General features: G+C 38.3%; 1 protein-coding gene and 2 pseudogenes across 1 annotated transcript; 2 read left to right on the top strand and 1 right to left on the bottom strand.

Moving 5' to 3' along the window:
* The first annotated feature begins 4155 nt into the window (after positions 1 to 4155).
* On the top strand, positions 4156 to 5094 carry LOC118594222 (annotated as a pseudogene).
* A 1841-nt stretch (positions 5095 to 6935) lies between these two features.
* On the bottom strand, positions 6936 to 7481 carry LOC118594335 (annotated as a pseudogene).
* A 17238-nt stretch (positions 7482 to 24719) lies between these two features.
* Positions 24720 to 25658, top strand: LOC118594221 (olfactory receptor 2L13-like). Its single transcript, XM_036204054.1, has one exon. It carries the CDS (start codon positions 24720 to 24722, stop codon positions 25656 to 25658), a length of 939 nt encoding a protein of 312 aa, XP_036059947.1.
* Positions 25659 to 27762: the final 2104 nt, after the last annotated feature.

Below are 27762 nucleotides of genomic sequence, written 5' to 3'. Positions count from 1 at the left end.
ACACAAGTGTAAGATATTTGAGTAAACTAAGTCCAGAAGATGTTACTGAGCATAGTTGATTTATGTTAGAATAACTAGGGGAGATTTTAGGGGTATGATTTTCATATTAGTTTAAAATACTGACAGAATCAATGTAAACATACCTGAATGTGTCATTTCTGAAGGTTGTGACCATAAATAAGAGGCTAAAATGTTCTGGTCTTGAGGTTTCTCAAAAGCCAAGATGTGGAATGGAGGACAGAAATGGGCACTTCTGGAGGACCTAATATATGTTGAATGCAGACAGCTCATTGAGGTTCATGTTTTCGAGAGTCCCATGGAGTTTTTAAGACTAAGCAGAGACTCTGATATTCAATTTCATGTTTGGTCTTTGCTCTGTAGATTTGTTGCTAACTGTGTGTCTCTATTGTGTCTACACACATGTGACTTTGGCAAAATTAATCCAGCATCATGCATTTGTAGCACTCCTGTATAATAAGACTCTTCACGACAGAACATTAAATAACTCTGTGTTTTTCATGTCTTTTGAAATAATCAAGGGACATACTAACATTACATTTGTCTTGCAGCGACTGGAAGATTTAGTTAAAACCTAATCAAAATGCAATTCTTTCTGTGACTCTGTATTAAATGAAGCCCCCACCAAATACTGAAATTGTCTAATCATCAATGTAGATTGTTGGCTCTGGCCTCCTGAAAATTATCTGACAAAACGATAGTTTCTAAGCATTGGAAAAAACATGCTGGACAGTCGTGGTGCACGCCTTTAATCCCAGCACTTGGGAGGCAGAGCAGGCAGATCTTTGTGAGTTTGAGGCCAGCCTGGACTACCAAGTGAGATCCAGGAAAAGTGCAAAACTACACAGGGAAACCCTGTTTCGAAAAACCGAAAACCAAAACAAAACAAAACCAAAAAACCAAAAAAAAACAAAAAAAACAAAAAAAAAACAACAAAAAACAAACAAACAACCCCCCCCATAATTTCTACTGTAACTGTTCCCAAAACATGTTTATGAACCAGTGAGAAATAATCTGAGAGTATACATATATGTTCCCTTCATAGAAATCAAATGTGTGAAATGTAAGTTTAGTGCAGACTCCATGTTCAAAGATGGCTATTAGAAACACCTCCTGAGAGGACATATAGAATGTTTCTTCTTCTACAGTTAAATCTTTGTTCAAGGATATAAAAGAAAATGCCTTTAAGAACTTCCTTTTTATTCACAAAGCATTATGCAGAAGACTGATTTTTCAAAATGATGTCAGTTTTTTCAGTATAAACAGTTGTAGTCTATCATCTCTAAGGATATTGTTTTGTTCATTTCAACAGACACACAGGTTGAGAGCCTGCTGTAAGTAAGTGCTGTGCCAGGGAGTAGACATCAGTGAATCCTCAGGAAGAAGCCTATGTCCAGGTAGGCAACCCACTGTCCTAATGTGCCCATGTGTCAATGGTTTTGTGGGATGTGTGGGTCTGTTTTTAAAACCTGATCACTCCCCAGATATTCTTATTACATCTAATTAGACCTTTCTATGATCTGCATCTCAGCTCCTTCCAAATAAGAGCATCCAGAATAGGGTTGAGAAATGTACCTTAGAGCACATCACTCTCCCTGTTCTATCATCTTATCCAGATCAGATCCCAAGTCCTTTTCCCCCTATACAATTGCCCTTGCACCTGCTCTTCACAATCAGTGTTCTCATTGTTTTTGTCCTTTTTGACTTTCCCTCACAGTACTCTTCCTTATTCATCACTTAGAGTAGTGAACGTCACAAGACCTGCTTACATGCAGCCTACACCTAGTGGCTTGGGGCAGGCTCCAATCAAGCTGTCTCTTTTCCTTTGTGTACCCTGTTTTTCTCATATGAGTACTTACTATGTAACATCAGGTACTTATTTTAGTTTGTTTGTCTATTATTGGTATCACCTTTTAAATTTGTGCTACAGATTACACAATATTGCATGACTTAATGAACAGAGCATGCAGGCATTTAGGAGCAGGGAAGATATTTTGAAGGTATACAATAAAGTTGGTGATTGTGTTTTTTATTTATACTTCATGTTTTTCAGTCAGTGTATAAACATTTATAGTTGAAAGGTACTAAGGAAGCACAGGATTCTTCTGGTCTCATATTTGCTCCATGCCAAGTGGTCCTGCACAGCTGCCATGTTCTTGCCTATGTTTTCCTCATTGTTAGTATCTCTTGATCTGATAACTATACAATTGTATTCCCATTCTATGTGACAAGCTCTGTTTTACATTGTTTTTGTGCTCACCACAGTCTTTTAGAATGCCAAGTGATTTATTACCACATGTGAATAACTTTCACAAAGTATCATTTGCTGTTCTTTAGTGTTGAAAATTATCAGTAATCCAACATCAGTATCCAGGCCATGTCTTCAGTATTTCTCTCAGATATAAGGGCATACACATGTAAAACATGAATGCTTATACTGAGGACAGATAAGAGAAGAAAGAAAATGTGTTGGAGAGACAATAAGTCATAATTATGGATTTTGAAGGCTTGAGAATGAGTGGAGAAGAATCAGATGACACAGACCAGCAGTAGGAGACACCATTACTGAGGTAAGCTCTATACTGAGAGTGGTCATAGAAAAGTAGGAATTATTATCTTAGCAGAAAAAAACACTTATTCATTTTTAGATAACACTTTTATATTTCAGATTATAATACAGTCATATCAGATCTATTCTTTAATTTTCTCTATCCAGGCTCTACTATGTACTCTTCTTGCTCTGTTGCAATTCAATTTGTTATTCAGTATACAAATGATCATTCTTCCAAACATATACATACCTGTACCATTACCTACACTGAAGATGTTGTATTTATATATTTAGGAATATATAACTACACATATACATACACACACACACACACACACACACACACACACACACACATATACATATATATATATATATACCAAACAATAATTAATTTTATTCTTGTTTTAATTGATTTATTCTAAATATGGCTAATTATTTTTTATTTTCCTCAGCTGAATAAGTTTAATGTGTGCAAGTAAAATACATATGACACAAACAATAAAAAAAGAGCAAGGCATTCCTTTGTTATTTGGGCTGCTGAGATGGCTCAGCAAATGAAGACATTTGCCTCCAACCTTATGATCTGAGTTGGATATTCAGGAAAGAGGAAGGAAACTGACTCCCCAATCATATTCTATCTTTCATACAAGTACCATGGCATGAAATACTCCACAAACACACATAAAAATGAATACAAATTTAACGATTTTTAAAATATTGGTGAATAGAATGTCAAGAATTTACTACTGCACATTTTCTACCAAATCAAAAGGTTTTTAAGGGCTTCTCACTCCTGCCAATAGAATACAAAAACCAGAATTTCAGAATAAGAGGAGAAAGAAATGCATATAAGCAACATTTATACTATTTGGACATATTTGTACATTATTCTCAATTGTAAAATATAATAAAATATGTATTATTCAATGTATGACATTTATTATATTTTGTTGTATAAATACTTTAACTATGAACATGTATTCAGGTGATAACAGTAAAATTTACACAAAACATCCCTTATGGATGTGAGGACACACAAATAGCATGTGATTAGCGTGGATCTGAGCACACACAAAAACCTGTTAGTTCCAGAACAGTGAATTGGGAGAGGAGGGCATTTTCAAGAAAGGCAAAGATTGATTAGAGAATGTGAGAGGCAGAGCACAGGGAGCAGGTCTCTGGGATCTGTCTGCACTGTGGTCAGTTATGGGAACAGAGTCAGGAAGCAAGTGATGCAGAAGATAGAAGCTTTCTTAGTTTTGTAAGGTGGCTTGATGATCTTGAGTAATGGTCTTGCATGGAGTTATCTAGGAGGAAATGTGTGAGCTATCTTACACACCCTTGATTTGAAAATGACCATACAGGTATCTCTGAACTGAGAACTTGGCCAGAGGCAAGGGGGAAGAAACATTCAGCTCAGATTTCAAAATAAGTTCAGCAGAAGAACAGTGTTGGAGGATGAACAATTCAGTGCAAGCATTCATGGCAAGCCAGTTCCTCTTTATTCTCTCATTCTATTTCCTATGGTAGGTGTATGTTGCTTGTGAGTTTCTTTTTCAAGAAGGATAAAGCAATACATTTTCATGGAGAAGTGGAATCAGAGCTCAAATGATTTCATTTTGTTAGGGTTGTTACCACAAAACCAAACAGGCCTTCTGCTTTTGCTGCTCATCATCTCCATATTCTCTCTTGCCTTGCTTGGCAACTCAGTAATGATCAAACTCATTCCTGTGGATCCCAAACTCCACACTCCCATGTAGTTTCTCCTCAGTCAGCTCTCTCTCATGGACCTGATGCATATTTCTATCACTTTTCCCAAGATGGTTTCCAACTTCCTCTCTGGCCAGAAAAGCATTACCTTACTGGGCTGTGGAGTACAATCCTTTTTCTTTCTGACCATGGCAGGTTCTGAGGGCTTACTCCTGGCCTCCATGGCCTATGACTGTTTCATGGTCATCTGCCACCCTCTTCATTATCCTATTCACATGAACAAAATGATATGCCTGAAGATGATTATAGGGTCCTGGACACTGGGATCCATTAACTCCTTATCACACACAGTCTATGCCTTTCACATTCCTTTCTGCCATTCTAGGACCATTAACCATTTCTTCTGTGATGTCCCTGTCATGTTGCCTCTGGCCTATATGGACACTTGGGTTTATGAGTACATGGTATTTGTGAGCACAAGCCTATTTCTACCACTTCCTTTCATTGGCATCACAGCTTCCTATGGACGGGTCCTTTTTACTGTCTTCCATATGCGCTCAAAAGAGGGAAAGAAAAAGGCCTTCACTACGTGTTCAACTCACTTAACTGTGGTGACATTTTACTATGTACCTTTTGCTTACACTTATCTTCGACCTAGGAGTCTCCGTACACCCACAGAAGATAAGATTCTGGCTGTCTTCTACACTATCCTCACCCCCATGCTCAACCCCATCATCTACAGCCTGAGGAATAATGAGGTCCTGGGGGCCTTGACAAGAGTCTTTGGGACATTTCCTTCCACACAAACTTGAACTTTTCCTCACTGCTCCTCTTTGACTTCTCCTGGAGAATGTCATAAAGCAGTGCAATCTATTGGAAATGTAATGTGTGCCACACCTGATAAGTTTCTGGTGGTGCATTAATAGTTAAGATTAAACAATATGTTCATCATTGCATACTAGTATAATTATTCACATGTTTAATTCACATTACAGTCAATGTTTTTAATGACAGATATTAGACAATGGATTACTGTACGAATACAACCTGAGATATACTTTATGAATGTACTGTAATATGGATATGATTAAAATTAACCTGAATTAATTGCTTTCCTCAAGAATTTTGCCTTAATTCTTTTCATTATTAAAAGCCTGTGTATATTGAATATTTACAACACATTTCAGTTCGGACCTTGCTCATACAGGTGACCAGTACTCACACTGAGACCGTGTCTACTGTATAGGAAAATAAAGCAATCTCACAGTCTTGAAATGTTTTAAAAACATTAAATTTTACCATAACACAGTAGAACCATTCTCACCCTAGGTAAATGGTTGTAAAAAGCAAAGAAGGAAAAAGTTTCAGGTATAAATTGACCAATTACCCTGTTTCCATCCATATACAATGTTCACATGTATGAAATATCACACTGTACCTCATGAATAAGTATAATTATCTTCATCTGAAACATTTATTATATAGAGCACATATTCTTTTTTTTAAGGAATATAAAACTATTTATTGACCACTGTTCACCATTATTTACAAAGAAGTAAATACACAGTTGGATGACATTCTGATACTACAAAGTTACTTTTCTGGCTCATTGAACCAGAACCCAAAAACTGAAAAGACTGATCCTACCAGTAAGGAATGAGTCAGGGCACAGAAAAAGCATGCAATTTATATTACCAAATTTTGTTCATTTATGTCAGAGGGTCAGAATTGCCAAAATCATCTCTAACCATGATCCCATTTCCATAGCAAACAGATATTCCACAAATCATAACCTTTTAGAAGATTTCAACTTTCTATAAAGGAACGGTTCACTAGAGGAACGTTTACATGCCCATTTAAGTCTTTTTGTTTGGTTTTTAGAAACAGGGACTCTTTTGTGTAGCCCTGGCTGATCTAGCTAGTCTAAATCAGAGGTCCATCTGCCTTCATGCTGGGATTAAAGGCATGCACCACCACACCCAGCTTAAGTCTTGTTATTAAATCATACTACTACTTTGTCTAATTCCATTTTCTGAAGGGGGAGTTTGTAAGGACAAACTTTTGTAAATAAACTACTGTATTTATGTGGTAATACATAAATTCTGATGTGGTTGCTTTAAAACTAATAAATTACAGAATCATCTACTTAATCTAAAAGGTTATGGTTTTTAGGAAAATGTTCACAATGATGGAATCTCATCAACATATGTTTTCATCTACAGTTTTTAAGCATTAAAAAACAAGACAAAATGAAAAACAGTTACACAAATGTTTTATGCATACACACGCATACAAACAAAAAACCCAGAATGGTCCTTCTGTGTCCCAGTTAAAAACAAGTTCTGATTGAGTAATGACTGTAAAATCTCCTCAGCGTTTAAGAAAAGCTGTTCTTCAAAACCGAGGAAATACAACATGGTATCAAATATTCTATTGTTAAAGAAGCAACTACAGAAAGCTTTTATTTGCTCAAAGGAATCAGTGCCTTTTGATGCAGAACAAAAACCAAAAATATCCCAACTACTGTCAATACTTCAAAACCAGCATATCAAACTCGATTTCCATTAGAATGCTATTTTTCCCACACTAGTAATCCCAAACCAAAGATCCAGATTTTTATATATATATATATATATATAAATGCAAACAATTATTACGCCTCATCTTCTGGACAAGAATGCAAAGTCAGCCTCTCCTCATAAAAGGCGATGACAATCTGAGGACACTTCATGTTGGCCTGCTTTGCCAGCACCAAGTCGGCCTCATCCGAGTCCTTCCATTTCATGAGAAACATTAATTCTCCACTGCTGTTGGTGGCAGAGTCTTCGTTCAGGATCAAGACCCCTGGCTAAGCCCCTGGCTTTATAAGCAGCAGCTCCTCTCTTCTTCGACTTGCTATCATCACATTCCCTGTCAGATAAAGATTTCCTTTTTGTACCATCTTTTCCCTTACCAGCTTTTTGAGAATTTAGAAATGCTTCAATGAATTCTGGACAATCTAAGTGTTCTTCTGGTTCCCAAGTATTATCAGCATCTGTGAACCCTTTCCACTTGAGGAAGTACTCCACCTTCTCGTTCACTACTTGCCGCTCCAGTACTTTCTCTACCACAAACTCTAAGGCTCTGCATCTTCAACTTTTTTACTCTTTCCATTCTGTTTCTTTCCCATTTTTTGCAATGTAGTTTTATTAGAGGCCATTTTTTTTTTTTTTAAATCGAAGACTTGAAGAAAGTCCGCGGTGTGGCGCCTTTGGGGTCTCCTGGGGGGTGGGCTAGAGACATATTCTGACCATCTTATCTTAATGTTTGTATAAGACCATTCTAGAGGGACTTTATAGGTTAAGAAATTTTCTTGTTTCCATAAAGAAATGAAATGATGGTCAAGAGTATGTGCTATTTATCTACATTTTTACTTAATTAAAACTTGTTTTGTTCATTGTGGATAATCTTTTTGATATATGTTCAAATACAGGTTGTACATATTTTATTGAATATTTTAAAATGCATATTTACCAGGCTATTGGCCAGTTTTTTTAGTCATTTTAAAAATATATTTATTTTAATTTTTTGCGTACAGATATTTGTGTTTTAATTTTACATATCAGCCATAGGTTCCCCTGTCTCCCCCCTCCCGCTCCCACAATCCCCCTATCCCCTCCCTCCCATTCCCATCTCTTCCAGGGCAAAGACTACCCTGGGAATTCAGCTCAACCAGATAGATTCAGTACAAGCAGGTCCAGTACCCTCCTTCCAGGCTGAGCATGTGTCCCTGAGTAAGCCCAAGGTTCCAAACAGCCAGCTCATGCACTAAGGATAGGTCTGGGTCCCACTGCCTGGGTGCCTCCCAAACAGTTCAAGCTATTCAATTGTCTCACTTATCCAGAGGGCCTGATCCAGCTGGGGGCTCCACAGCTTTTGGTTCAAAATTCATGTGTTTCCATTCCTTTGGCTATTTGTCCCTGCGCTTTTTCCAATCTTGGTCTCAACAATTCACACTCTTAAAATCTCTCCACTTTTCTCACCAATAGGATCCTAGAGCTCCACTTGGGGCCTGGCTGAGGATCTCTGCATCCACTTCCATCAGTTATTGGATGAGAATTGCAGCATGAATGTTAGGGTGTTTGGCCATCTGATCATCAGACTAGGTCAGATCAGGCTTTCTCTCAACCATTGCCAGCAGTCTACAGAGGATGTATCATTGTGGATTTCTGGGGACCTCTCGAGCACTCTGCCTATTCCTGTTCTCATGTGGTCTTCATTTATCATGGTCTGTTATTCCTTGTTCTCCATTTCTGTTCTTGATCCAGCTGGGATCTCCTGATCCCCTAAGCTTTCTTTCCCTCAAACCTTGCCCTTCATTACTCCTACTGTTGTCCAGGTTGTTCATGTAGATCTCATCCATTTCTCTGTCATTGGGTGATCCTTGGGTCTTTCCTAGGATCCTGTTTTCTAGGTAGCCTCCCTGGACTGGTGTAGCAGTCTAGTAATCTTTGTTTTACATCTAGTATCCTCCTATGAGTGAGTACACACCATGTTTGTCCTTCTGAGTCTGGGTTACCTCACTCAGGATGATTTTTTTTATAGATCCATCCATTTGCCTGCAATCCTCATGATGTCATTGTTTTTCTCTGCTGAGTAGTACTCCATTGTGTATATGTACCTTATTTTCTTTATCCATTCTTCAGTTGAAGGGCATCTAGGTTGCTTCCAGGTTCTGGCTATTACAAACAATGCTGATATGAACATAGCTGAGCAAATGTCCTTGTGGTATGATTGAGCATTCCTTGGGTATATGCCCAAGAGTGCTACAGCTGGGTCTTGGGGAAGATGGATTCCTAATTTTCTAAGGAAGCGCCATATTGATTTCCAAAGTGGCTGCACAAGCTTGCATTCCCACCAGCAGTGGAGGAGAATTCCCCTTGCTCCACATCCTCTCCAGCATAAGCTGTCTTCTGTGTTTTTGATCTTAGCCATTCTGATGGGTGTAAGGTGGTATCTCAGAGTCATTTTGATTTGTATTTCCCAGATAATTAGGGATGTTGTCCAATTCCTTAAATGTCTTTCAGCCATTTGAACTTCTTCTGTTGAGTATTCTCTGTTTAGTTCTATAGCCCATTTCTTAATTGGACTGCTGGGCATTTTGTTGTCTAATTTCTTGAGTTCTTTATATATTCTGGATATCAGCCCTCTGTCCAATGGGTTGGTGAAAACCTTTTCCCATTCTGTAGGCTGTTGCTTTGTCTTGTTGACCATGTCCTTTGCTCTACAAAAGCTTCTCAGTTTCAACAGGTCCCATTGATTGATTGTTTAACTCAGTGTCTGTGCTACTGGTGTTATATTTACAAAGTGATCTCCTGTCCCAATGCATTCAAGAGTACTTCCTACTTTCTCTTCTATCAGGTTCAGAGTAACTGGATTTATGTTGAGGCCTTTGATCCACTTGGACTTAAGTTTTGTGCACAGTGACAGATATGGATCTATTTGCAGCCTTCTAAACATTGACATCCAGTTATGCCAGCACCATTTGTTGAAGATGCATTCTTTTTTCATTGTACATTTTTGGCTTCTTTGTCAAAAATTATATGTTCATAGGTGTGCGGGTTAATGTCAAGGACTTCAGTTCGATTCCATTGGTCCTCATGTTGGTTTTTATGCCATTACCAAGCTGTTTTTATTATGGTAGCTTGCGGCGAGCTCCTCGACCAGCGAGGAAGAACGACCACCATTCGAGGATTCTTCTCAGATCACACTTTATTGGAGCGCCTCTTGGTTAAGGGAGAGCGGGAGGTGAGGGGGCCCCAAGAACCAAAAGGCATCTGCTTATATAGGGAACCAAGCGAACGGGTCAATCTGTGATTGGATCCCACCAGAATGCAAGCACGGGGAGCCATGGGATAGGCTGAGGACATAAGGCCAAATTACCATATACACGCATGCGCAAGCCTTGAGGCGCGCAGCCCAGTAAGCATAGCCAAATATGGAGCTGTTTACAGCAAAGCTGTCAGGAAGTCGGCGCCATCTTAGAATGGCAGCTCCCTACAGTAGCTCTATAGTAGAGCTTGAGGTTGGGGATCCTGATGCCTCCAGAGGTTGTTTTATTGTACAGGATTCTTTTGGCTATCCTGGATTTTTTTTTCCATATGAAATTGAGTATTATTCTTTCCAGATCTGTGAAGAATTGTGTTGGTAATTTGATGGGGATTGCATTGAATCTGTAGATAGCTTTTGGTAAGATCACCATTTTTACTATGTTAATCCTGCCTATCCATGTGCATGGGAGATCTTTCCATTTTCTGACATCTTCTTCAATTTCTTTTTTTAGGGACTTAAAGTTCTTGTCATACAGGTCCTTCACATGCTTAGTTAGAGTAACCCCAATGTATTTTCTATCATTTGTGGCTTATTTGTAAAGGGTGGTCTATCTCTGATTTCCTTCTCAGCCTGTTTGTCTATTGTATATAGGAGCGCTACTGTTTTTTTTTGAGTTGATCTTGTATCCTGCTATGTTGCTGAAAGTGTTTATAAGCTGTATTAGTTCCTTGGTTGAATTTTTGGGGTCACTCATGTATACTATCATGTCATCTGCAAATAGGTAAAGCTTGACTTCTTCCTTTCCAATTTGTATCCCTTTAATTTCCTTATGTTGTCTTATAGCTCTGGCTAGAACTTCAAGTACTATATTGAATAAGTATGGGGAGAAGAGCCTTACCTTGTTCCTGATTTTAGTGGTATTGCTTTGAGTTTCTCTCCATTTAATTTATGTTGGCTGTTGGCTTGCTGTAGATTGCCTTTATTATGTTTAGGTATATTTCCTGATTGCTCCAAGACCTTTATCATGAAGGGGTGTTGGATTTTGTCAAATGCCTTTTCTGCATCTAGTGAGATGATCATGTGGCTTTTTTCTTTGAGTTTGTTTATATGGTGTATTATATTGACAGACTTTCATATGTTGAACTACCCTTGCATCCCTGGGATGAAGCCTACTTGATCATGGTGGATAATTGTTTTGATATGTTCTTGGAGTCTGTTTGCCAGTATTTTATTGAGTATTTTTGTATTAATATTCATGAGGGAGATCGGTCTGTAGTTCTCTTTTTTGGTTTAGGAATCAGAGTAAGTGTAGCCTTATAGAAGGATTTGGTAGTATTCCTTCTGCTTCTATTATGTGGAACAATTTAATGATTGTTGGTATTAAGTCTTCTTTGTACATCTGGTAGAATTCTGTGCTGAAACCATCAGGTCCTGGGCCTTTTTTGATTGGGAGACTTTTAATGACTGATTCTATTTCCTTAGGGGTTATTGGACTATTTAAATGGTTTATCTGGTCTTGATTTAAGTTAGGTATGTGGTACCTTTCCAGAAAATTATCCATATCTTTTGGATTTTCCAGTTTTGTGGAGTAGAAGTTTTTGAACTATGACCTGATGCTTCTCTGGATTTCCTCATTGTCTGTTGTTATGTCCCCCTTTTCATTTCTGATTTTGTTAATTTGGATGCTCTCTCTCTCTCTTTTGGTTAGTTTGGATAAGGGCTTGCCTATCTTGTTGATTTTCTCAAAGAACCAACTCTTTGTTTCATTGATTTTTTGTGTTGTTCTCTTTGTTTCCATTTTATTGATTTCAGCTCTCAATTTGATAATTTCCTGGTGTCTATTCTTCTTCAAAGACTTTGCTTCTTGTTCTAGAGCTTTCAGGTGTGCTGTTAAGTCACTACTGTGTGATTTCTCCACCTTATTTATGGGGACATTTATTGCTATTAAGTTTCAATTTGACCGATCTGTCCATAGGTGAAAGTGGGGTGTTGAAATCTCCCACTATTAATGTGTGGGGTTTTATATGTGATTTAAGCTTTAGTAATGTTTCTTTTACATTTGTGGGTGCTGCCCTTGTGTTTGGGGCATAAATGTTCAGAATTGAGACTTCATCTTGCTGGATCTTTCCTGTGATGAGTATGTAATGTCCTTCATCATCTCTTTTGATTGATTTTAGTTTGAAGTCTATTTTTATGGATATTAGGATGGCTACACCACCTTGCTTCTTAAAACCATTTGATTGGAAAATCTTTCCCAGCCTTTTATTCTTAGGTTGTGTCTATCTTTGAATTTGAGGTGTGTTTCTTGTATGTAGCAGAAAGATGGGTCCTGCTTTCATATCCATTCTGTTAGTCAGTGTCTTTTTATAGGTGAATTAAGTCCATTGATATTAAGGGATATTAATAACCAGTGATTGTTCGTTCCTGTTATTATTTTTATTTTTTGGTGGTAGTGTGTGTGTGTGAACTTGTCTTCTTTGGGGTTTACTGCTGTGGTGTTATCTATTGCCTGTGTTTTCATGGGTGTATCTGCCTTCCTTAGGTTAGAATTTTCCATCTAGTGCTTTCTGTTGGGCTGGGTTTGTGGATAAATATTCTTTAAATCTGGCTTTGTTGTGGAAGGTCTTGTTCACTCCATCTATGATGATTGAAAGTTTTGCTGTGTATATTAGTCTAGGCTGGCATCCATGGTCTCTTAGTGTCTGCATTACATCTGTCCAGGTCCTTCTGGATTTCAGAGTCTCCATTGAGAAATTGGATGTTATTCTGATGGGTTTGCCTTTATAAGTCACTTGGCCTTTTTCCTTTGCTTCTCTTAATATTCTTTTTTTTATTGTATATGTTTAGTTGTTTAATTATTATGTGGCAAGGGGACTTATTTTGGGGTTCTAGTCTGTTTGCTGTTCTATAGGCTTCTTATATTTTCATAGGCATTTCCTTCTTTACGTTAGGAAAGTTTTCTTCTATGATCTTGTTAAATATATTTTCTGTGCCCTTGAGTTGGTATTCTTCTCCTTCCTCTACCCCTATTATTCATAGGTTTGGTCTTTTATGGTGTCCCAAATTTCTTGGACATTTGGGTCATGACTTTGTTGGCTTTAGTGTTTTCTTTGACTGATGAATCAATTTCTTCTACTGTATCTTCAACATCAGAGATCCTCTCTTTCATCTCTTGCATTCTGTTGGTTATACTTGCCTCTGAAGTTCCTGTTTGTTTACTCAGATTTTGTATTTCCAGCATTCCCTCTACTTGTGTCTTCTTCATTTTTTCTATTTCCCTTTCCAGGTCTTAGACTGCTTCCCTCATCTCTTTCATTACTTTTTCATGATTTTCTTTCAGGGACTTATTGTTTTCTTCTGCTTTATTTGTCATTTCCTCTAGTTTTTTATAGCATTCTTCCCATTTTTTGTTTGTTTGTTCCTCCACTTCATTTTTTTTTCTTTTATATAAGGCTATATCCTCTTCATGATGTTATTTATAAGGTTGTTTTCTTTGTCTTCTTCCATTCCATGATGTTCAGGTCTAGCTGTTGGAGAAGGGCTAGGTTCTGGTGATGCTGTATTGCTCTTTATTTTGTTGTATGTACTTCTGCCTTGGCATCTTCCCATTTCCTTGAGGATTTGTTCTTGGTCTTATCAGCGCACTTGGTGCAGACAGAGCTGACAGATTTAGGGAGCCTCTCTCTGGTCCAGATGGAAGCTCTGGGCTGGATGGGAGCTCTGGTCCAAATGGGAGTGCTGGCTGGCTGGGAGCTGGGGGTTGGTATCTGAGTCTCAGGAAGTGTCTGGGGTCTCAGGCAGATGGATGTGGGGGCAGGTTGTGGGGATTGCAGTGTCTGCCTGCAGTCATGGAAAAGGGGAACCTTCCTGCATGGCCTGGTGAATGGCCAGAAACTCAGGCCAAGTTGGACAGGTCTTCCCAGGAGGGCTGGTGCCCATTGGTGGGTCCTAGAGGCGGGGCCTCTCTCGCTATGACCCCAGGCACTCACCTCTGGTCCAGATGGGAGTTCTCGGGCAGGATGGTAGCTGGGGGCTGGTTTCTAATTCTCAGGAAGTGTCTGGGGTCTCTTGCCGATGGGTGTGGGGGCAGGGTGTGGGGATTGCAGGGTCTGCCTGCAGTCTTGAAAAAGGGGAGTCTTCCTGCAGGGCCACTGAATGGCCAGAAACTGGGGTCAAGTTTGGCACGTCTTCCCAGGATGGCTGGTGCCCAGGGGTGGGTCGCCAGTTTTTTTTTGTATCTTTACTTTCTTTTGGTAGTAGAGTAGTACTAGCACTGTAGAAGATGTTTAGAAATGTTTCTTCTTTCTACTTTTTTTTGAATAATTTTAAAGTGAGTGAGATCTTCAATGAAATTCTGGTAGGAATTTCTGTTCATCCTTCTGGTCCTGGACCAGTTATGATGATGATGATGATGATGATGATGATGATGATGATTACTTTTTTGTTGAGAGGATTTTGTTGATATTTGAATTTCCTCATTTGTTAAGGGTCTGTTTAAAATTTGGTGGATTCCTAGTTTAACTTTTGGTACATTGCATGCACCTAGAAAATTATCTATTTCTTTTATGTATTTTTAGCTTAACAGGCTATAGCTTATTCAAATGTTTTCTTACAATATATTGGATTGCTGGGTATATTTTGTGATGCTTCCTGGTACAGTACTAATTCTGATAATTTGAGTGATATATATATATATATTTTTTTTCTTTTGGCTACTTGTGCCTAGGCCTTTTCTTTATTTTGGAAAATGTGGGAATGCAGCAACATTCCCAAATTAATGAATGTAATAAATCACATAATTAAACCTAAAAGCAAAAATCACAGAATCATTTCAGTACATGTAGAAAGCATCTTTGACAAACTTCAACATGTGTTCATGATGAAAGTCATAGAGTAAGACTAGAACAAATGTACCTGACACAGAGAAGGCTGTGCATGTCAGTCCCACAGAAAAACTCTTCAATCAACTAAAAATCTTGATGTTATCCATTGAAATCATGAACAACACAGATATGTGATGAATATTCCAAAAATATGCACTGTAGAAAAGACTAAAATTTCCACAAATGGTCCTGGGAAAACTGCATGTCTATGTGCAGAAGAATGTATTAGACACTTATCTATCACATTGAACATAAAATAACTCTAAATGGATCAAAGGTCTCATTGTGAAACCTGAAACATTAAAACTGGCAGAAGAAAACATAGGCAGTACCCTACAATATATATGTGCATAGGAAAGGAATTCCTGAATAGGACCTCATTTGCCCAAAAATTCAGACCATCAACTGACAAGTGGGACCTTATAAATCTAATAATCTTTTGCATAGTCAAGGAAATAACCAAATGAAGAGAATGCCCACAGAGGGGAGGGGATTGTTTCCTGTTATATATCTAAAGAACTATATAAAGAACTAAAAAGACAAAGGAAGAGAAAAGAAAAGAAGGAGTCAGAAAAAGAAATGACCAATTAAAACATGGACTATGAATATGAAAAGAGAATTTCCAAAGGTCAACATAAAATTTTCTAAAAAAAGATACATTCAGAAGTTCTCATCATCCAACCAATTAGGGTAATACGAGTAAAACATATTAACAACCCCCCTAAAATAAGCAATAACTGGCGCGCGCGTGCGCACACACACACACACACACACACACACACACACACACACACAGTCACACACACAGAGACACAACCCACTGATATTTCATCTTATGCCATTCAGAATTGCAATGATCAACAAAACATAAAATTCTGGGGAGAATGTGTGGAAAGGAGACACCTTATCCATTGTTTGTGGAATTCCAAACTGTTTTAGCCATTAAGGAAATCAGTGTGGAAAATTCTCCAAACAAAAATCTATCATTTGACCCACTTTACTACTCCTTGGCATCTGCCAAAGATATTCCACAGTTACTTGCTCATCCATGTTCATTGCACAATGAACTCTAGTCACAAATAGCTAGGGAATTGAAACAACTTAAATATCCTTTTACTGATGAATGGACAATAAGAATTTGTTACATATATACTGTAGAATAGTATATGGGTATAAAGAAAATTTAAATCATGAAATTTGTAAGTAAATGAATGAAATAGAAAAGATTATATTGAATGAGGCAACCCAGACCTAGAAGAAACATATCACGTTTTCTGTCATTCATCATGTCTAGCTCTGCATCTTCAGATGTGAATATATAATCTGAAGTAACCATATAATTAAGGAACGGAAAGTAAAAAGGTCCCATGTGGAAAAGTGCTACAGAGGGGATGATGCCAGTGCAGTGAAGAGGAAAATAGGGAAAATTTGAGAGAGTCTTTAACTGGGGAGAAGAGGAAGTCAATACAGAAAGTAAAGGAGGGAAGAGGGAAAAATAACATTAAAGATATTTGAAAAATTTATAAGGAATCATATTATTTTCCATTTATCCAAAACTTCAGATAATACATAGAATTATATGTAATTCCATATAAACACAAAGTTTAAATGAAGTTAGGTCACTTGGGCTGAAAATACCCCTCCAAAGAGTCACAGACCATTTAATAAAAATCATAGTATCAGACATGAGAAATCCTCTTGTGAGTTGTTGATCACAGGAATGCCAGAAATTTCCTACATAATACAGGCTATTGCTATTGCTGTTTGTGGCCTTTCAAATATAAAAGATATGATATTATTTCTGAATACACCATGCACTTAAGACACTGGACTCCCAGAATTTGAGTTGTATGCTCTGGGATGTTCTGTATGTCAAATGTGTTGCTCTGATTGGTTAAAATAAATAAAGTGCTGATTGGCCAGTAGCCAGGCAAGAACGATAGGGTAGGCAGGACAAGGAAGAGGAGAAGGCTGGGAACAGGAAGGCTGGGAGGAGACACTGCCAACCACTGCCATGAGAAGCAACATGTAAAGACAACAGTAAGCCACAAGCCATGTGGCAAAACATAGACTAACAGAAATGGGTTAATTTAAGATAGAAGTACATAACAAAAAGCCTGCCATGGCCATATAGTTTGTAAACAATATAAGTCTCTGTGTGCTTTCTTGGTTGGGTCTGAGCGACTGTGGGACTTGCAGGTAAGAGACATTTGTCCTAACTGTGGGCCAGGCAGGAAAACACTAACTACAGTTGTACCTGACCTGAAAGCCTCCTCTCTGAGGACTAGTTTCCAAGGAATCAGAAGTTTCTGTGCAAGCACTTACGAATGGGAAGCAGCCAGTAGTCCTCCCTTGCTGTGAAGCATATTAACCACAACAAAGTCCAAGATGGCAAAAAATCCCTAAATGTGTGGTAGTGGCAATCATCTTTGTGGAAACCAAGAACTGTCTAATTGGACTTGAGACAACTTCAACAGGAAGGAAATCATGCCTGGTTCTGGAAACCTACCCAAATTCCTGAAGCTAGTGATCATGAAGTTATGGATCTTAGGGGAGAACCTACTACAGCTACTTTAATAAACCAGTATCATTTCTAACTGCATTATAAAACTTGTCTTTATACCCAGATTTAAGTCTTGTTCCCAACACCCCCCAAGGGAGTTTTTCTATGCAGCAGAAACCCTTAAAAAAACCCACGAGTGGTCCAAATGCAGAGATCACCTGATAGTGGTGTGCCCAGCCCCAGTGGGTACATCTGCAACAGAACTCCTGAGCATGAGATGAGGGCAGAACAGAAGAGAGGGTAGAATGACTGTAAGTGGCAGAGTACCAGGAAATCTGTGAAATTATGTATCCTAGAAGTGACAGAGAAGCTTCAGCTATGACACCTCAGCAATATGGCTGCCTAAACAAGATCTGAACAGGGACATCACCAGTGGACATGCTAACATGAAAGGGAGAATACCCATGGACTTCCATCCCTAGACAAAGAATTGTAGGCAGCTAAGGCATGCAGAAAACAGGAACAGTAGTCTTACATGGAGGAGCCAGCCAATTCATTATTCAATACCAGGTAGTCAGTTCTGAAATTATGCACATGCAAACTGATTGGACTCAGAAGGTATTTTTGTATGGCCTAGAGGTCAGACACTATTATAGTAAGCAAATACATTGTGGAGTATGGGAGACAGAGACAGAATGGTTCATGTACTGTGGAGAGAGACAAATCTGAAGAGGTGAAGGTGGTGAGGAGCAGGCTGAGGTGGATAACTTGCTTGCCATCCAGGATCATAGTGATATCTGTGCCAGGGCTGCTGCCAAGACCCATGTCTGGGTCTGTGGTCCAACTCCAGCCATGGTCTTTGTTACCTGTGCTCTTGTTACCACAGAAGGTTGAGAAGATGGGGCTGTACAGAGTTGGCCTATCCCCTCACATGCTATAACACTGGGGAGAACTGGCCTTGCCCCTCACTGGCTGTAGCACTTGGGAAAGCTGGTCCTGCACCTTGACTGGGTAGCAAAATAGAGCGGATTCTGTTCTCAAGGGTGCAGGCAAGCTGGCCCTGAGGGCTTGAGAGTGAGAGAGCTGGTCCTAACCCCTCACCTGCCATGTGGTGGCTCTTCACCACCTGTGGCATGTGAGAGAGCAACTCTCTCCCTTAACAGCTACAACACTTGGGCAAGTGGGCCCTGCACCTTCCCTGTGCAGCACAGTAGAGCTGATCCTGTGGCAGGGCACAAAGGTGAACCTGCCAATAGAATGTGAATGAGGGATATCTGTCCCTGCCCTTCATCTGCCATAAAGTGGCATGGTTGAGGAAGAGATGGCCCCCTTCCAGTCCCTCAACACCTGTGTCAGGGAGGTCATGATAGTGGAAGAGCTATCCATGCCCCTTACCAACTGCAACACTCAGACTAGTTGCCACTGTACCTCACCTGGTCAACACAGTAGAGCTGACCCTGGTGGTGCTGGTGTGGGTGAACTGGCCACAAGGACATGAAAGCAGGAGAACTGGGCCTGTCCATTGCTCTTGTGTTGTATAGGGTGAACTTCATGGAGGCAGTGTTGGAGAACTCACCCTGTTAGTGAGGATAGGGGAGAGCTGGTGTGCTGACCAACTCTGCAACCACCCAGGCCCAGAAACAGGGCCATGAGTTGGCTCACTCCAATATCCACCTCATCTATGATCTGCTTGAGCATATGAAGGGGTTGGTTCTGCAGATCCAAAGCTACAGGATTTTCATGAAACAGGGCAACAACAGGATAACCAAGAGGAGTCCCAGTGAGGACCCAGCATCAATAGTGTAGCAGAAATCATAGGCCTTGAACCAGACCAATAACTCTTTGCAATGAACACTTGCATGTAAAGATATGGATAAAAGTGTTTACCACATGACTCACTATGTCTCACTACAGCTTCCATGATGAAATTTATCTTTTTTTCTTTAAAATTTTATTTTATTTTATTTGGGGAGGGAGGTTGCAAGGACAGAGGGTGGATACAAAGGGAAAGGAAATGAATGGGGTTGAGATGCATGATATGAAAGACACAAAGAATAAATAAAAAGTTTAAAAAATAACAAACTCTCATCTATTTCTATAATGAGACCCAGGGCACAGGTAAATATCTTAAATGTTCTAAATGTTCATTAATCTACTTATTGTGGATTGAGTAGGTTAGAAAGACTATGTCTCCTCATTCCTGCTTCTGCACAGAAACTCTACATGCAAATAGTATACATCTCCCCAGCTAGTTTCTGGAACATCCCTTAAATTGTAGAAAATTTAAAGATTAGGTCACAATCTTTTGTTTGTTTTGAAGTTTGATCTACTTGTTTTTCTAATCAGTGGTAGATCTGTCAACCTGGATGACCCTGAGCCTGAAGATCCACTTTATAACAAGACCTCTGCATCAACCCACTACTAAAGTAGAATTTCTGTCTCAATCAATTTGTATATCAATTTGTACCCCTTTGGGGCCCAACACTTAAAATGGGGATTATAATAATATAGTATAGCCCAGTACCCTTTACATCTCTCAAGTCACATTCTGAAATAATACAGTCACCCTCCTTAGTCTATCTTCAGACAGCCTGCCATTGCAAGAGTGACAATGACCATGCATTTGTTTCTCTAAGTTCAGAACTGATCTACCCCCAGAGCAGCCAAGTCAGGAGAAATGGCCAAGGCTTTGTCTCTGTAGATTTAGACATGAGGGATCAATTAGAGGAAAAGGAGGAACATCTAAGACTTGGTGATCCAAGGCTGTGTATATAAAATACAGCATTTGCCATTCTGTCTTTCACCAATATAGTCTCTGAGTAATAAATCTAAAATGTCTCTTGTGTTTCATTTAAAATAATTAGCAAGAAATGATGTTTTACCTGGGCAATGAGCTTGTACATATTTCAGGAGGGCTTAATGATGTTCTCTTGGTTTCATTGTGAATAAGATGATAGTAGGTAATGCTTAAAAATTTCTTTCCTAGTATTTTAGTGGAAGAAGGGCTCTTGGGTAAGAAGCAGATTTTCAGCCTTCAACTGGGGCTGCTGCATAGGGTGATGGTTTTGTGTTTACCTGGCAGGGGATTTGAACAAAGAGGGGAAGCTGAAGACTTCTCAAGACCCACGGACTGTCTACAGGGAATGGCTGTACTGTAAAGGTACCTTTTTTCACCAATACAAACACAAGTATAAGATCCATGTATAAGCTGAGTCCAGAAGACATTATTGAGCATAGTTGGTTTGGGTTAAAATAACTTGGGGAAATTCTAGAGGTATAATTTTCATATTAGTTTAAATACAAAATAATCAATGTAAACGTACTTGAATTTTACAAAGTGCTGTTTTTAAAGGTTGTACATTTTTCTGGTGTTGAGATTTCTCAAAAGCTAAGATGTGGAACAGAGGAAAGAAATGGGCACTTCTGGAGGACTTAACACATGTTGAATGCAGTCAGCTCATTGAGGTTCATGTTCTCCAGACTCACACGGAGTTTTTAAGACTAAGCAGAGACACTAATGTTCAATTACCTGCCTGGTCTTGTGCTCTGTAGATTTCTTGCAATGTGTCTCTGCTGTGTTTACAAACCTGTAACTTTGGCAAAATTAATCAAGCATCCTGAACTTGTAGCATTCCTGTATAATAGAAGTCTTCATGACAGCTTTAAGTAGCTCTATGAGTTTCATATCTTTTGGAATGTTCAAGGGGCACAATAACATTATATTTGCTTTGCAGCCCCTGGAGGATATTTAAAGTTACAATGAAATAAATAATAAAATCCATTCTGTGACTCTGCATAAATAAAGGCCACACTTAATATTGAAATTATCTTGTCACCAATGTACATACAGATTTTTAGCTCTGATTCAATATCTTGGATCTTAAACCTTAAGTTCTAGGTATCTGGCCTCCTGAAAATAGCTGTTCTGTAATATTTCCTACCAAAATGGGGATTCTAAATATTGGAAACAAAATAATTACTGCTGTAACTGTCCTCAAAGTGTGTTTATGATCCATTGAGAAGTGATCTGAGAGCACACACTTGTGCATTCCTTTTAAGAAATCAAACATTTGAAATGTGAGTTTAGTGCAGACTGTGGCCAAAACTGGATACTGGGAACCCGCTCCTCATGGGATGGCTGGAATGTTCCTTCCTCACCAGCTAAACATGTGATAAAGGATGTAAAAGAAAAAGTGCCGCTAAGAGGTTCCTTTTTATTCACAAGTCATGATGCAGAAGAGTGATTTTTAAAAAATAATGTTGTCAGTATGAACAATTGTAATCTGTTATCTCTAAGGATAATGTTTCCTTAATTTCAACAGGCACATAGGTTGAGAGTCTGCTCTAAGTGCTGTGTCAGGGAGTAGACATCAGTGAATCATCAGATGGGGCCTATGGTCCAGGTAGGCATCCTACTGTTCTGATGTACCCAGGCATCAGTGGTTTTGTAGGATGTGTGGCTGGTTTTTTTTTTAAGTAATTTATTTAACTTTATTTTATTTGTATTGGTGTGAAGGTGTCAGATTTCCTGGAACTGGAGTTACAGACAGTTGTGAGCTGCCATGTGGGTATTGGGAATTGAACCCAGGTCCTCTAGGAAGAGTAACCAGTGCTCTTAACTGCTAAGCTATCTCTCCAGACTGTGTGGCTCTGTTTTTAAATCCAAACAAATCACCAGATAACATATTTCGTCTAACTATTCTTTTCTGCATGGTACTTACTTCTGAACAAGAGCATCTGGTATGAGGTCTAGAAATCTAAGAGCATATCACTCTCCCTGTTCTAGCATCTTATCCAGATCAGAATCCAAGTCCTTTCTCCTTATACAATTGCCCTGGCACCTGCCCTTCACAATCAATATTCTCATTGTTTTTGTCCTCTTTGACTTTCCCTTCCAAGCCTGTTCCTTATCATCACTTATAGAAGTGGATGTCACAAAGACTTGCTTATGCAGAGCCTACACCTAGTGGCTTGGGGCAGGCTCCAATCAAGCTGTCTTTTTTCCTTTGTGTACCATGTTTTACTTGTAGGAGGACTTATTGGGTGGCATTGGGTCATAGGCTTGAGTTTATTGGCCTATTCTCGCAGTACCCTTCTTAATTTGTACTACGAAGTGCTTGATCTTGCTTGAGTAAATAACAGAGCACTCAAGTGTCTAAGAACAGGAAAGGTATATTTGAAGGTATACAATAAAGTTGGTGATTGTGGTTTTTATTTATACTTTGTGTTTTTCAGTCAGTTTATAAGCATTTATATTTGAAAGGTAATAAGGAAGTACAGGATTCTTCTGGTCTCATGCTTGCCAAGGGGTCCTGCACAGCTGCCATGTTCTTTTTTTTTTTTAATTGTTTTTGAGACAGGGTTTCTCTGTAGCTTTGGAGGCTGTCCTGGAACTCGCTTTGTAGACCAGGTTGACCTTGAACTCACAGAGATCCACCTGCCTCTGCCTCCTGAATGCTGGGATTACAAGCGTGCACCACCACCGCCCTGCTCTGCCTATGTTTTCCTCATTGTCAGTATTTCTTTATTATCCAACCATAGTACCCAGGCAATGTCTTTGATGTCTCTCTTGGATTCAAGGGCACACACATGTAAAGCACGAACTCCTATACTGAGGACAGGTAAAAGGAAAGAAAATGTGTGTTGGAGAGAAAATAAATCTTAATTGTGGATTTTGCGTGCTTGAGAGTGAGTAGAGAAAATCAGGTGAAATAGAACCGAGCAGTAGGAGACACCATTATTGAGGCAAGCCCATGCTGAGGACTGCCAATAGAAAAGTAGGAAATATTATCCTGGCAGAATACTCATTAATTTTGCTTTTTAGATAATATTTTTAATTTTTTGGCATAATATAGTCATATCAGATCCATTTTTTCATTTCCTCTATCTAGGCTCTACCATGTACTCTTTTTGCTGTCTTACAAACTCAATGTTATGCAATGCCAAATGATCATTCTTGAAAACATATACATACCTGTAACATTATACAGACTAAGATGTTGTATCTACATATTTAGGAATGTATAAATATGCACACACATATATGCAGTAACAATTATTAATTTTATTCTTGTTTTAATTAATCTATTCTGAATAGGCCAATAATTTTATTTTATTTTCCACAGAAATAAGACTAAAGTGTGTAAGTAAAATATATGTGACATAAAAATTAACAAATAAGAGCAACACATTCCTTTGTTATTTGGGTTGCTGAGATGGCTCAGCAAGTAAACACACTTGCCTCCAACTTGGTGATCTGAGCTTGCTATTCCAGAAGGAGGAAGGAAATTGACTCTTCCCTGGCAGTCTATCTTTCATACAAGAACATATAAATAAATGAATGAAAAATATAACAATTTTAAAATATCAATGAGCAGAGTAAATAATGCAACCTGTACCTTTCTTCTCCAATGAGCAGGTTTTTTAAGGGCTTCTTGATCCTGCCAATGGAGTTAAAAAAAACCAGAACTTTAGAGGAAGAGGAGAAAGCAATGCATACCACCAACATTTGTACTATTTGAATATATTTGTATAACATTTACAATTGTAAAATATAACAAAACATATGTTATGGAAAGTGTAACATTTGTTATGTTTTATTGTATAAAATGTTTCATTGTGAGTGTGTATTCAGTTGATAGCTATAAAATTTACACAAAACAAAGCATCCCTTATGGATGTGAGGACACACAAATAGCATCTGATGATTAGTGTGGATCTGAGCACACACAAAAACCTGTTAGTTCCAGAACAGTGAATTGGGAGAGGAGGGCATTTTCAAGAAAGGCAAAGATTGATTAGAGAATGTGAGAGGCAGAGCACAGGGAGCAGGTCTCTGGGATCTGTCTGCACTGTGGTCAGTTATGGGAACAGAGTCAGGAAGCAAGTGATGCAGAAGATAGAAGCTTTCTTAGTTTTGTAAGGTGGCTTGATGATCTTGAGTAATGGTCTTGCATGGAGTTATCTAGGAGGAAATGTGTGAGCTATCTTACACACCCTTGATTTGAAAATGACCATACAGGTATCTCTGAACTGAGAACTTGGCCAGAGGCAAGACAGAAGAAACATTCAGCTCAGATTTCAAAATAAGTTCAGCAGAAGAACAGTGTTGGAGGATGAACAATTCAGTGCAAGCATTCATGGCAAGCCAGTTCCTCTTTATTCTCTCATTCTATTTCCTATGGTAGGTGTATGTTGCTTGTGAGTTTCTTTTTCAAGAAGGATAAAGCAATACATTTTCATGGAGAAGTGGAATCAGAGCTCAAATGATTTCATTTTGTTAGGGTTGTTACCACAAAACCAAACAGGCCTACTGCTTTTGCTGCTCATCATCTCCATATTCTCTGTGGCCTTTCTTGGCAACTCAGTAATGATCAAACTCATTCCTGTGGATCCCAAACTCCACACCCCCATGTACTTTCTCCTCAGTCAGCTTTCTCTCATGGACCTGATGGATGTCTCTGCCACTGTTCCCAAGATGGCATTCAACTTCTTCTCAGGCCAGAAAAACATCTCTTTCTTGGGCTGTGGAGTACAATCCTTTTTCTTTCTGACCATGGCAGGTTCTGAGGGCTTACTCCTGGCCACCATGGCCTATGACTGTTTCATGGTCATCTGCCACCCTCTTCATTATCCTATTCACATGAGCAAAGTGATGTGTCTGGAGATGATCATAGGATCCTGGATATTGGGTTCAATCAACTCTTTAGCCCATACAGTCTATGCTCTTCACATTCCTTTCTGCCATTCTAGGACCATTAACCATTTCTTCTGTGATGTCCCTGTCATGTTGCCTCTGGCCTATATGGACACTTGGGTTTATGAGTACATAGTATTTGTGAATACAAGCCTGTTTCTTCTATTTTCTTTCCTTGGCATCACAGCTTCCTATGGACGTATCCTTTTTGCTGTCTTCCATATGCGCTCCAAAGAGGGAAAGAAAAAGGCCTTTACTACGTGTTCAACTCACTTAACTGTGGTGACATTTTACTATGCACCTTTTGTCTACACTTATCTTCGACCTAGGAGTCTCCGTTCACCCTCAGAAGATAAGACTCTGGCTGTCTTCTACACTATCCTCACTCCTATGCTCAACCCCATCATCTACAGCCTGAGGAATAAGGAGGTCCTGGGTGCTATGACAAGAGTCTTTGGGACATTCTGTTCCCCTAAACATTGATTAATTCCTCTTTACTCATATTTCAATTTCCATGGAGAATGTCATAGAGCAGTGCTGTGTATTGGAAACATAATGTAGCCACACACATGTAATACCTTTCTGGTGATTCATTACTAATTAAGATTAAGTAGTATGTTTATTGTTACATGCTAGTATAATTATTTACATGTTTAATTCATAACATTACAGTTAATGATTTTAATGACTGATATTAGACAATAAATTACTATACCAAGACAGCATGAGATTTACTTTATGTATTTACTGTAATATGATATGGCTTATGCTGATATTGATATGTTGTTTCTATAAAATTAACATGAATTAATTGTTTTGTTCAAATATTTTGCCTTCATTATTTTCATTATTAAAAGCCTATGTATATTGAATATTTATGATATATTACAGTTTGGACTTTGCCAATTCATGTCACCGATCCTTACATAGAGCAATCTCAGACTTTTGAAATGTTTGAAGAACATCCAAATATACTACAACAAAGTACTATCTCACTACAGGTAGAATCATTGTTATAAAAAAACAATAGTTATCAAATGCTGTTGTGAGTAAAAATATCGGGAACTGTTATACACAGTTTGTTGAAGTGTAAATTAATACCATACCTTTGGAACAGTATGTTTAGCCAATAACATAAAAATAGAGAATTATGGGATCTGTCAATCTAGTTACTGGGTCAAATTGGCATAGAATTAATTTGAAGAGTTTAAGAGACATTCCCCCTACACCATCTACTGAACCACCTCTGTGTTAGCCAAAAGAGGTTCTGGTATGCTGTGCTTCAGTTGGGGAAATATAGTTAAAGATATTGCCTCTTATATCCCAAAGAGATAATATTGAATGTATTCTTGCTAAAGAAGTAAAAAGTTTTAAGTATAAATTAACTAATTATTCTTATTCCATCATTATACAATGTTTAAATGTATGAAACATCACATTGTACCCCGTAAATAAGTGCAATTATCTTCAATTGAAACATTTATCATATAGAGCACATGTGCTGGCCACCTTATCCTAATGTCTTTGTATAAGACCATACTAGAGGAACATAATTTGCTTAGAAATTTTCTTGTTTCATAAAACACTGAAATGAAATGATACTGTAGAGTTTTTGAGATTTATCTACCTTTTTAAAATCTAAGTTAAATTTGTTTTGTTCATTTTGGATAATCTTTTGATATATGCCCACATTTTTTGAATTCTTAGTTTACTTTTTGGTACATTGCATGCATTTGAAATGTATCCATTTCTTTTATATTTTTCAACTGAACAGAATATGGGTTATTAAAATATTCCCTTACAATATATGGAATTGCAGTGGTGTGTTTTGTGATGCTTCCCATTCCATTAATAACTCTCACTTGGGTGATACCTTTTTTCTTTTAGTTACTTGTGCCAAGGCTCTTTCTTTATTTTGGAATATGATAATGCATCAGCATTCCCAAATCAATGAATGTAATAAATCACATAATTGAACATAAAAGAAGAAAAATCATGTGATCATTTCAATACATGCAGAAAGAACCTTTGACATAATTTATCATGTATTCATGATGAACGTCATAGAGTAAGACTAGACCAAACATACCTTGATACAGAAAAGGCTATGCATAGCAATCCCACAGCCAAAATCATCCTAAATCAATTAAAAATCCTGAAATCATCTCATTGAAATCATGAACAGCACAGCCATCTGCTATGTGATGAAGATTCCAAAAATATGCACTGTAGAAAAGACAGAATTTTCCACAAATGGTGCTGGGAAAAGTGGATGTCTACATGCAGAAGGATGAAATTAGACACTTATCCATCACTTTGAACATAAATTAACTCTAAGTGGATGAAAGACTTCATTGTGAAACCCAAAACATTGAAATTAGTAGAAGAACGTTTTCTGAGCCTTAGGTATGAGTTGTGTTGTATGTGTACCTGTTGGGACTGGGCACTACATAGTCACTTATCCTCTGCATTTTGACAAGTTGTAGATCTCTGTAGTAGTCTCTCTCTGCTGCAATAATGCTTCTTTGATTTAATAAGAAGGCAGTAGTGTATTCCCATATAGCAACTATGCTTTCTCTAGCATATT

Source organism: Onychomys torridus, chromosome 12, assembly GCF_903995425.1.
Source record: "Onychomys torridus chromosome 12, mOncTor1.1, whole genome shotgun sequence".
Taxonomy (NCBI): Eukaryota; Metazoa; Chordata; class Mammalia; order Rodentia; family Cricetidae; genus Onychomys; species Onychomys torridus.
Note: the sequence above shows the minus strand (reverse complement) of the source record. Positions and strands in the feature narration are given on the sequence as shown.